Source organism: Mustelus asterias, chromosome 19 (genome assembly GCF_964213995.1).
Source record: "Mustelus asterias chromosome 19, sMusAst1.hap1.1, whole genome shotgun sequence".
NCBI classification, from domain to species: domain Eukaryota; kingdom Metazoa; phylum Chordata; class Chondrichthyes; order Carcharhiniformes; family Triakidae; genus Mustelus; species Mustelus asterias.
The window spans coordinates 11,641,281-11,653,833 of NC_135819.1; the positions used below are offsets into that span (position 1 = coordinate 11,641,281).

Consider the following 12,553-nt stretch of genomic DNA (forward strand, 5'->3'; position numbering starts at 1 on the left):
GCGCCCCCCCCCCCCCCCCACCCCCACCCCCCCCTTCCCAGCCCCTCCACAAACACCAACATGGGCGTTACATGGAAACATAGAAACCTTGGGCGGCACGGCGGCGCAGTGGTTAGCACTGCTGCCTCACAGCGCCAGGGACCCGAGTTCGATTCCCGGCTCGGGTCACTGTCTGTGTGGAGTCTGCACATTCACCCCGTGTCTGTGTGGGTTTCCTCCGGGTGCTCCGGTTTCCTCCCACAGTCCAAAAGACGTGCTGGTTAGGGTGCATTGGCCGCGCTAAATTCTCCCTCAGTGTTACCTGGACAGGCGCCGGAGTGTGGCGACTCGGGGATTTTCACAATAACTTCACTGCAGTGTTAATGTAAGCCTTACTTGTGACTAATGAATGAACTTTCCCTACATTTCAGAAGGAGGCCATTCGGTCCATCGAGTCTACACTGACAATAATCCCACCCCAGGCCCTATTCCCACAACCCCACACACTTACTCCGCTAATCCTTCTCACCTATATATCCCAGGATACTATGGGCAATTTAGCATGGCCAATCCACTTAACCCGCACATCTTTGGAGTGTGGGAGGAAACAGGAGCACCCGGAGGAAACCCACACAGACACGGGGAGATTGTGCAAACTCCCCACAGACAGTGACCCAAGCCGGGAATCCAACTCAGGTCCCTGGAGCTGTGAGGCAGCAGTGCTGACCACTGTGTCACCAATGCATGTGTTGCGTGCGGGCATCCATTTTGTCAAGCTGTCACATCCAAAGATGTGCGGGTTAGGTGGATTGGCCATGCCATTGGCCAGTGTCAGGGGGGTTAGCAAGGTAAATAAGTGGAGTTACGGGGGTAGGGTCTGGTTGGGATTGTCGTCGGTGCAGACTCGATGGGCTGAATGGCCTCCTTCTGCACTGTAGGGATTCTCTGATTGATATGATTCTAATTCCTCTTCCCTTCCGCAGACGTGAAGAGTCTGGAAGACCGGCCCTTTGTCGAGACCATCCAGGAGAAGGTGAACCGGGCCCTGATGGATTACACCATGTGCTTCCCACAGCAGGCCGACCAGTTTGGACAGCTGCTTCTGAGGCTGCCTGAGATACGGGCCATCAGCATGCAGGCAGAGGAGTACCTGTACCTCAAACACATGAACGGGGATGTGCCTTGCAACAACCTGCTGATTGAAATGCTCCATGCCAAGCATGTCTAACCTGGAAGTATGGACCTACCACAGGCTGAACATTCTTGGCTTAATTTGGACTAAAGGGTTCAAAAACCCTCCAGAAATAGGAAAGGAGAAGCCGCAAATGGAATGGGATTTATACACTTACAACCTGAGAAAGAGGAAGAGCCATATACAACAGGGAACGAAGAAGCAAATAAATCTAACCCCTTCCTTGAATGGAAAACACTTTTCTTTGGAGCTGCTTTTATTTTTAGCAGGAATACTTTTAAATATCGTAGGTTTTGACTGAGAATGGGAATTCTTTCCGGATGTATCACAACTTGGTGTGGCTCCTGCTCTGTCCGAGACCGCAAGAAACTACAAAAGGTCGTGAATCCATCAGGCAAACCAGCCGCCCATCCATTGAGACATCTGGACTCGAAACGCCAGCTCTTTTCTCTCCTTGCAGACGCTGCCAGACCCGCTGAGGTTTTCCAGCGTTTTCTCTTTTGGTTTCAGATTCCAGCATCCGCAGTAATTTGCTTTGCTCCCAACCATTGACTCCGTCTACACACTTCCCACTGCATCGGAAAAGCAGCCGGCATAATCAAGGACCCCACGCACCCCCGGGCATTCTCTCTTCCACCTTCTTCCGTCGGGGAAAAGATACAAAAGTCTGAGGTCACGCACCAACCGACTCAAGAACAGCTTCTCCCCTGCTGCTGTCAGACTTTTGAATGGAACTACCTCGCACTAAGTTGATCTTTCTCTACACCTTTCTCATCCCTAGCTATGACGGTAACACTACATTCTGCACTGTCTCCCTTCCTTCTCTATGAACGGTATGCTTTGTCTGTGTAGTGTGCAGGAAACAATACTTTTCACTGCACACTAATACACGTGACAATAATAAATCAAATCAAATCAGTGGAAAACATGATTGGCTATTGCGCAATTCACATTCAGTTTAACGTTGTTTAATTCATTTATTAATGGAGTCGAAGCAAAATAAAACACCATCTTTGGGATCAGTTTAAGTGCAATGTGGAAATTAACGGATTTGAGAGGAGTGAGTGCTCTTTCACTGAGTTGCAATCACCTCCATTGTAAATGGCACTCATGAATGAAGTGGTTCTGGTGGAAGGAAGATCAGATGTAACAGCCTAAATTATGAAGATATTTATCAACGTTGTATCTACAAGCATTACTGACGACAGGCGAGACATCACCACTTCTTCCAATGGAGAACCTGAAAGGAGTAGCGGAAGGAAGCGTCGCTGGTTGGTACTGCTCAGGGGACAAAAGAATCAGCCCAGATAGTCTACTGGACATGACTTTCTCAGTCCCAGCAAAGTAAATGTAGCTTGATACTAAGCAAGTTGTACAGCATGGGCGACCCCAGGCTTTGCACCCATCCAGTTCACCGATCTCAACCTCGGGCAGCGGATATTCATTGATCGTGAATAGGTTAGGGCTGGTTGAATAGCTGGTCTCGCTCCCTGTTCCAGTTACAGAGAAAGATGTGTGATGTGATCTCCAAAGATGTGCGGGTTAGGTGGATTGGCTAGGCTAAATTGGGCCGGCACGATGGCACAGTGGTTAGCACTGCTGCCTCACAGCGCCAGGGACCCGGGTTCAATTCTCAGCTTGGGTCACTGTCTGTGTGGAGTTTGCCTGTTCCCCCCATGTCTGCTTGGGTTTCCTCCCACAGTCCAAAGATGTGCAGGTTAGGTGGGTTAGCCATGGTAAATTGCCCCATACTGTCCAAAGACGTGCTGGTTAGGGTGCATTAACCATGCTAAATTCTCCCTCAGTGTACCCGAACAGGCGCCAGAGTGTGGCGACCAGGGGATTTTCACAGTAACTTCATTGCATTGTTAATGTAAGCCTTACTTGTGACACTAATTAAACATCTTAAATTTATATTCCATGGGCGGGATTCTCTGGCCGTTCTCGCCGGCGGGATTCTCCAGTCCCGCTGCAGTGGGCGGAGATTTGGCTGTGCGCCAAATTCTCCATCCTGGTTGGCTGCGGCAGTGGGGCGTGAACAGCCGGAGAATTTCAGCCCTGTGTCTTTATATCAAACATCAGACCTCTAAGCGTCAAAAGCATTTTTAAAAAGGGCAAAGGGAGGCATTTATTTCCATCAGACCACAAGACATAGGAGCAGAATTAGGCCATTCAGCCCATCGAGTCTGCTCCTCCATTCAATCATGGCTGATATTTTTCTCATCCCCATTCTGCTGCCTTTTCCCCATAACCCCTGATCCCCTTATTGATCAAGAACCTATCTATCTCTGTCTTAAAGACACTCAATGACCTGGCCTCCACAGCCCTCTGTGGCAATGAATTTCACAGATTCACCACCCTCTGGCTGAAGAAATTCCTCCTCATCTCGGTTCTAAAGGAGCGTCCCTTCACTCTGAGGTTGTGCCCTCTGATTCTAGTCCCTCCCACTAGTGGAAACATCCTCTCCATGCCCACTCTATCCAGTCCTCTCAGTATTCTGTAAGTTTCAATGAGATTTCCTGCTGCTCTGTGCTCCAGTTAATGTTTAATTGCCCTCAGGGTGTGTCTGTTTACAAGCATTAGACTTTGTGTTCTTCCAGGATGCACCCTTAGCAGCAGAATTATTCAGCAAGGGTGAAAGTTGTTTACACGATCTCCTCCCACTGGCCATGTAAAACACAGGGTAAATCTTCAGTGTGACACCGAACTGGCGTTTTCCTCAAGTCCTCTCTAAATCTCCTTGGATGTTGAATTGCTGAGGTCATAGATTTTAACTTTTCTTCCAGTTGGGATGACTCGAGATGAGGGGAGGCAGTAGTATTGTTACTGGACTAGTGATCCAAGGTAATGCTCTGTGGACCCGGGTTTGACTCATAACAGAAGAACATAAGAACTAGGAGCAGGAGTAGGCCATCTGGCCCCTCGAGCCTGCTCCGCCATTCAATAAGATCATGGCCGATCTTTTCATGGACTCAGCTCCACTTACCCGCCCGCTCACCATAACCCTTAATTCCTTTACTGTTCAAAACATTATCTATACTTGCCCTAAAAACATCCAACGAGGTAGCCCCAACTGCTTCACTGGGCAGGGAATATCACAGATTCACAACCCTTTGGGTGAAGAAGTTCCTTCTCAACTCAATCCTAAATCTGCTCCCTCTTATTTTGAGGCCCTCGATCTACTTTCACCTGCCAGTGGAAACAACCTCCCTGCTTCTATCTTATCTATTCCCTTCATAATCTTATATGTTTCTATAAGGTCTACCCTCATTCTTCTGAATTCCAATGAGTATAGCCCCAGTCTACTCAGTCTCTCCTCATAAGCCAACCCTCTCAACTCCGGAATCAACCTAGTGAATCTCCTCTGCACCCCCTCCAGTGCCAGTATATCCTTTCTTAAGTAAGGACTCCCACGGCAGATGGTGAAATTTGAATTGAATAAAAATCTGGAATTAAGAATCTACTGATGATCGTGAAACCATTGTCGGAAAAACTCATCTGGTTCACTAATGTTCTTTAGGGAAGGAAATCTGCCATCCTTACCTGGTCTGGCCTACATGTGACCCTAGAGTCACAGCAATGTGGTTGACTCTCAACTGCCCTCGGGCAACTAGGGCAATAAATGTTGGCCAACCAACAACACCCATGTCCCACGAATGAATAAACAAAATACTCCATGTGAGATCCTACTCCACTATGGGCAGTTTAAGAATGTTTTAAAAGTTTGAACGTGGGCTGATATAAAATGCTGAGGGTAAAAGTTACCATAAAGCTATTAGAATATTGTAAAAACCTAACTGGTTAATCAGTGTCCTTAAGTAAAGCAAACCTACTGTCTATGACCCCAGTGACCAACATGGTTGACTTTGCATGAAGTCACTGAACAGAGTACTCAATCATAACAGTGCAGAAGGAGGCCATTCGGCCCATCACGTCTGCACCAACAGCAATCCCACCCAGGCCCTATCCCCGAAACCCCACATATTACCATGGCTAATCCCTCTAACATGCACATCCGAGGGTCAATTTAGCACGGCCAATCAATCTAACCCGCACATCTTTGGACTGTGGGAGGAAACCGGAGCACCCGGAGAAAACCCACGCAGACACGGGGAGAATGTGCAAGCTCCACACAGACAGTGACCCAAGCCAGGATTGAACCCAGGTCCCTGGCGCTGTGAGGCAGCAGTGCTAACCACTACGCCGCCGTACCACGCTGTGCACATGTGAGATTGTCCTGAAATATTGCTTGCAGTGTAATTTAAGGAACAACCTACGCAGAAATGTTCTGAAATAATTCAAAGAAAAGCTTTCCACGGTATTATTGGAATGGGTGTCTGTCACCTGATGAAGGAACTCCTAGCAGTATGGAGGAATCTCTGGGTGTGTGTGTCGGTACAGAAAAATTTGAACTTGTCCCAAGGATCTTGTAAAATTTACAAATGTATTTTCAAATGAATCCCAAGACAATTTCTCTGGTCTGCCATTGGTGCTGCCACCCTGAGATTGTGACTTGTAATTCAAATTCATGTAAATAAAATGAATTTCATTGCCACTAGTTTCAACAATGATTTGCCTCTGTTAATCAGTACTGTTTGCTTAACATTGGATTCTGTGCCACAGATAGGGCTCTAATCTTGTTCTTATGTCAAGTCAACTTGACTAATAAATGAATGGCTTTTAAAGTTTATATAATATTCCATGCAACGTCATTCAGCGCCTTTTTTGATGAGTGGGCAAATCAATGGCAGGTTCAATATAATTTGGATAAATGTGAGGTTATTCACTTTGGAAGCAAAAATAAGAAGGCAGATTACTACCTGAATGGCTGTAAATTGGGAGAGGGGAGTGTGCAGTGGGACCTGGGTGTCCTTGTGGACTAGTCGCTGAAGGTAAGCATGCAGGTGCAGCAGGCGATAAAGAAGGCAAATGGTATGTTGGCCTTCATTGCGAAAGGTTTTGAGTACAGGAGCAGGGATGTGTTGTTGCAATTATACAGGGCCTTGGTGAGACCACACTGAGAATATTGTGTGCAGTTTTGGTCTCCTTTTCTGAGGAAGGATGTTCTTGCCCTTGAAGGAGCACAGCGAAGGTTTACCAGGCTGATTCCGGGGATGGCGGGGCTGATGTATGGGGCGAGATTGACTGGGTTAAGATTGTTTTCACTGGAGTTCAGATGAATGAGGGGGGGGGTCTTATAGAGACTTATAAAATTCTAACAGGACTAGACAGGGTAGATGCAGGGAGGATGTTCCCGATGGTGGGGGTGTCCAGAACCAGGGGTCACAGCCTGAGGATTCAGGGTAGATCATTTATGACAGAGATGAGGAGACATTTCTTCACCCAAAGAGTGGTGAGCCTGTGGAATTCATTACCACAGGAAGTAGTTGATGCCAAAATACTGAATGTATTCAAGAGGCAGCTGGGCAAATGGGATCAAAGGTTATGGGGAGAAAGCAGGATTAGGCTATTGAGTTGGACGATCAGCTATGATCATGATGAAGGGTGGAAAAGGCTCGAAGGGCCAAATGGCCTCCTCCTGCTCCTATCTTCTATGTTTCTATGTATGTTTTACTAATTTATGCTTGTTGCAGATGAGTCCACATCATTCTTAATCTAAATACTTAACCAGCTACGGCATTGATATAGCACTGGCTAAGGGGAGCTCCTACTAATTTATCAACTTCCAACTTAATTCTTCTTCACAGATAAGGTCAAGATTCAACTCTTGATCAATTTCCAACCTTAAGTGTGAAATCTTTCGGCATCTTACTGAGTGAGAGAGACACTAGACCTAAGGGCTGATTTGACCTCGCACACATAGAATCATTGAATCCCTACAGTGCAGAAAGAGACCACTCGTACCATTGCATCTGCCTCAGCAACAGTCCCACCCAGGCCCTATCCCTGCAACCCCACGTATTTATCCTGTTCGTACCTTTGACACTAAGTGACAATTCAGCATGGCCAATCCATCGTAACCCGCACATCTTTGGACAGGAAGGGACAATTTAGCATGGCCAATCCCCCTAACCTACACATCTCTGGACAGGAAGGGGCAATTTAGCATGACCAATCCACCCTAACCTGCACATCTTTGGACACTAAGGAGCAATTCAGCATGGCAAATCCCTCTAACCTACACATCTCTGGACACTAAGGGGCAATTTAGCATGGCCAATCCACCCTAACCTGCACATCTTTGGACACTAAGGAGCAATTCAGCATGGCAAATCCCTCTAACCTGCACATCTTTGGACACTAAGGGGCAATTTAGTTTGACCAATCCCCCTCATCTACAAATCTTGTATACTAAGGGACAATTTAGCATGACCAATCCACCCTCACCCGCACATCTTTGGACTGTGGGAGGAAGCTGGCGCACCCGGAGGAAACCCACGCAGACATGGGGAGAACGTGCAAACTCCACACAGACAGTGATCTGAATTGACACCAGTTTCCTGGTGCTGTGTATAACCGCTGTGCCACCGTAACATATCTGAAAACTCGTGCTCATCACTCACTCAACACCATTTAAAAAAAGCAAAAGACTTTGCCATTGTTGCCTTGAGATTTGTGGGGGTTTGCGGCACCCAAACTGGCTGCTCCATTTCTGTCATTACAACAATCGGTATGCTTCAAAAGTACTATAAAGAGATGCAAAAAAGACTCATGATGATTGTTCCGGTGATGAGGGTTTTCAGTTACGTGGATAGATTGGAGGAACTGAGGCTGTTCTCATTGGCACAGTGGTTAGCACTGCTGCCTCACAGCACCAGGGACCCGGGTTCGATTCTCGGCGTGGGTCACTTGTCTGTGTGGAGTTTGCATGTTCTCCCCGTGTCTGCATGGGTTTCCCTCCGGGTGCTCCAGTTTCCTCCCACAGTCCGAAAGGCGTGCTGGTTAAGGTGGATTGGCCGTGCTCAATTCTCCCTCAGTGTAACCCGAACAGGCGCCAGAGTATGGTGACTAGGGGATCTTCACACTAACTTCATTGCAGTGTTAATGTAAGCCTGCTGTTAGGCCACATTTGGAATACTGCGTCCAGTTCTGGTCGCCGCACTACCAGAAGGACGTGGAGGCTTTAGAGAGAGTGTAGAGAAGGTTTACCAGGATGTGGCCTGGTATGGAGGGTCTTAGCTATGAGGAGAGATTGGGTAAACTGGGCTTGTTCTCCCTGGAAAGACGGAGAATGAGGGGAGACCTGATAGAGGTGTACAAAATTATGAAGGGTATAGATAGGGTGAACAGTGGGAAGCTTTTTCCCAGGTCGGAGGTGACGATCACGAGGGGTCACGGGCTCAAGGTGAGAGGGGCGAGGTATAACTCAGATATCAGAGGGACGTTTTTTACACAGAGGGTGGTGGGGGCCTGGAATGCGCTGCCAAGTAGGGTGGTGGAGGCAGGCACGCTGGCATCGTTTAAGACTTACCTGGATAGTCACATGAGCAGTCTGGGAATGGAGGGATACAAACGAATGGTCTAGTTGGACCAATGAGCGGCACAGGCTTGGAGGGCCGAAGGGTCTGTTTCCTGTGCTGTACTGTTCTTTGTTCTTTGTTCTAATCTGCACTTTTTACATTCAGTCAGATTCTCCCCTATCAAACTGCCACCTATCAGCTTTGTTTCCGACGAGTGTGATCTCAAATGAGCCACATTGTCAGAGTCCAACCTGTGATCTTTGAACCAAGTTGGAACCATCCCTCCGAAATACCAACTCCAACATTAGTGCCCCTTACGTTTTATTGTCTCAGATGGAGGTGAATAGGTCCACAAGACCATAAGACATAGGAGCAGAATTAGGCCACTCGGCCCATCGAGTCTGCTCCGCCATTCAATCATGGCTGATATTTTTCTCATCCCTATTCTCCTGCCTTTTCCCCATAACCCCTGATCCCATTATATAATAATAATATATATAATAATATATAATAAAAATGTTTCACTGTACGATGGCCTCGTGGTATTACCGCTAGGCTATTCATCCAGAAACTCATCTAATGTTCTGGGGAGCCGGGTTCGAATCCCGCCACGGCAAATGGTGGAATTTGAATTAAATAAAAGAAAATATCTGGAATTATGAATCTACTGACGACCATTGTCGGAAAAACCCATCTGGTTTACTAACGTCCTTTAGAGAAGGAAATCTGCTGCCATAGAATTCTACAGTGCAGAAGGAGGCCATTCAGCCCATCAAGTCTGCATCGACCACAATCCTACCCAAGCTTTATCACCATAACCCCGTGCATTTACCCTAGCTAGTCCCCCTGACACGAAGCATGGCCAATCCACCGAATCTGCACATCTTTGGACTGTGGGAGGAAACCGGAGCACCCGGAGGAAACCCACGCAGACACGGGGAGAACATGCAAACTCCACGCAGACAGCGACCCGAGACTGGAATCGAACCCGGGTCCCTGGCGCTGTGATTCAGCAACGCCAACCACTGTGCCACCGTGCCACCCAATGAGGAAAGAATGAAACTGCTTCCTTAAGGGGCTGTCACTTTAATTCATAGAATCATAGAATCCCTACAGTGGCATCAAATGCGGGTCCCTGGCGCTGTGTGGCAGCAGTGCTAGCCACTGTGCCACCGTGCCATCCTTACCTGGCCTGGCCTACATGTGACTCCAGAGCCACAGCAATATGTTTGAGTCTTAACTGTCCATCCATGTACCTGTCTTTTAAATGTCGTAATTGTACCTGCCTTTACCACCTCCTCTGGCAGCTCATTCCACACACGCAACACCCTACCCCTCAGGTTGGGTCTACCAATGAGTAGCCAAATGGACCACTCAATTGTAAAACCAACAGGCAGATCCAGCTACTGATTGTACACCCTTTTCATAGTGCATTGAATGAAAACCATGTATCCGTAAAACTTGCAAAGCTTACGATCGAAACTGTGATTTTCTGCGGTTTAGCACCATCCAGTGACCAAGCAACATTGTAAGAGGAATACAAGTGTTATGAAGAAATAAACATCAATAAAAATAAGACAATCAGAGACAGAGCAAATCCATGACATGGAGTGGTTCACCCCATGCCTCAGTGATTAAGCGAATGCTGGTGGCACAGTGGTTAACACTGCTGCCTCACAGCAAGAAGTGTCACAACACCAGGTTTAAGTCCAACAGGTTTATTCGGCAGCACAAGCTTTCGGAGCCTCAGGCTCCTTCATCAGGTGAGTGAAGAGTTGTGTTCACAAACAGGGCATAGACAGACACAAACTCAATTTACAAGATAATGATTGGAATGCGAGTGCCTCACAGCGCCAGGGACCCGGGTTCGATTCCCACCTTGGGTCACTGTCTGTGTGGAGACTGTACGTTCTCCCCGTGTCTGCATGGGTTTCCTCCGGGTGCTCCGGTTTCCTCCCACAGTCCAAAGGACGTGCTGGTTAGTGTGTATTGGCCGTGCTAAATTCTCCCTAGGTGTACCCGAACAGGCGCCAGAGTGTGGCAACTAGGAGATTTTCAAAGTAACTTCATTGCAGTGTTAATGTAATGTTATGTAATCGCCTGCAGTCATGGGATCCTACAGTGCAGATGGAGGCCAGTCAGCCCATCGAGCCTGCACCGATAACAATCACACTCAGGCCCTACCCCCATAACCCCATGCATTTACCCAAGCTAGTGCCCCTGACACTAAGGGGCAATTTAGAATGGCCAATCCACCTAACCCGCACATCTTTGGACTGTGGGAGGAAACCAGAGCACCCGGAGGAAACCCACGCAGACACGGGGAGAATATGCAAACTCCACGCAGACAGTGACCCGAGACTGGGAATCGAACCCGGGTCCCTGGCGCTGTGAGTCAGCAACGCCAACCACTGTGCCACAGTGCCACCCAATGAGGAAAGAATGAAACTGCTTCCTTAAGGGGCTGTCACTTTAATTCATAGAATCATAGAATCCCTACAGTGCAGAAGGAGGCCATTCGGCCCATCAAGTCTGCACCGACCACAATCCCACCCAGGCCCTATCCCCATAACCCCCGTATTTACACTCGCTAATCCCTCTGACGTTAAGGAGCAATTTAGCACGGCCAATCCATCTAACCTGCACATCTTTGGACTGCGGGAGGAAACCGGAGCACCCGGAGGAAACCCACACGGACACGGGGAGAATGTGCAAACTCCACACAGACAGCGACCGGAGGCCGGAATTGAACCCGGGTCCCTGGCGCTGTGAGGTGAAGGAAATACTGCACGTATTGGTCAAAAATACATCTCCTGTGATCGTCTTTGAAATTCCCTGCCCATTCCTTTACGGCCATCAGATGAAAGTTACCTTTTAACTCAGTTTCACTGCAGGCAACGTCGCTGTGTCCTCTCCCTGAAAGATTTTGCTGAGTTAAAATAAATCAGTCATTTGCTATTTGATCAGAAAGTTTTTATTTCATTTGGATTACACGCTTCGCATAATATTTTATTACCATCATCGTTGAAGGAACAAGAAGCTAAGTGCTACAGCCGTTAACCATCAGAGTTTCGGCAAATGTCTCCAGGTCCTCACAGAGTCTGTAGTGACGGCCTTGACACTCAACTTGTTCCGGCCACTGCTCAATCCAGGTTCCAGCTCCGATCAGATAGCTTATCCTGGAATTGAGGGAGGCAACGAAAAGGATGAAGGAAACTAACAGGCACTCTGATAATGAATACCTTCTAACTTGAAAAGTCACAGAGAAGTGGCGTGCAGGTACAGCAGATAATAAAGAAAGTGAATGGGATGTTGGCATTTATAGCTAAAGGAATAGAATATAAAGGTTAGGAAGTATTGTTGCAACTATACAAGGCATTGGTGAGGCCGCACCTGGAGTATTGTGCACAGTTTTCGTTCCCTTATTTGGGGAAAGATGCAGTGGCATTGGAGGCAGCTCAGAGGAGGTTCAATAGATTGATTCCAGAGACGAGGGGTTTGTCGTATGAAGAGAGATTGAACAGTTTAGGCCGACACTCTCTGGAATTTAGAAGAATGAGGGGAGATCAAATTGAGGTATACAAGATGATAAAAGGTTATGGATAAAGTAGACGTGGAGCGGATGCTTCCTCTTGTGGGGCATTCTAGGATGAGAGGTCATAGTCTTAGGATAAGGGGCAGCAAATTTAAAACAGAGTTGAGGAGAAACTACTTCTCCCAAAGGGTTGTGAATCTGTGGAATTCGCTGCCCCAAAGTGCGGTGGATGCTGGGACAGTGAGTAAATTTAAGGAGGAGTTAGACAGATTTTTAATTGGTAATGGGTTGAAGGGTTATGGGGAGAAGGCAGGAAAATGGGGATGAGGAGCATATCAGCCATGATCGAATGGTGGAGCAGACTCGATGGGCTGAATGGCCTAATTCTGCTCCTATATCTTATGAACTTATGAACTTGCGATGACT

The 12,553-nt window shown here is 47.6% G+C and overlaps 2 protein-coding genes across 3 annotated transcripts in view; one reads left to right on the forward strand and one right to left on the reverse strand.

The window, feature by feature from the left end:
- The window catches only part of LOC144507760 (nuclear receptor subfamily 5 group A member 2-like), a 50,106-nt gene extending 47,353 nt beyond the window's left edge, over positions 1–2,753 (forward strand). The window contains exon 7 of one of the 2 annotated variants that reach the window (XM_078235032.1): positions 963–2,222. In XM_078235032.1, coding sequence (XP_078091158.1) covers positions 963–1,207 — 245 coding nt within the window. In that variant the 3' untranslated portion in view covers positions 1,208–2,222. Of the gene's footprint in view, positions 1–962 lie in introns of both variants that reach the window. The other variant, XM_078235031.1, reaches the window with a different exon arrangement.
- An 8,797-nt stretch (positions 2,754–11,550) lies between these two features.
- The window catches only part of LOC144507765 (complement C3-like), a 149,353-nt gene continuing 148,350 nt past the window's right edge, over positions 11,551–12,553 (reverse strand). Inside the window, exon 41 of the mRNA XM_078235039.1 lies at positions 11,551–11,771. Coding sequence (XP_078091165.1) covers positions 11,633–11,771 — 139 coding nt within the window. The 3' untranslated portion in view covers positions 11,551–11,632. The remainder of the gene's footprint in view (positions 11,772–12,553) is intronic.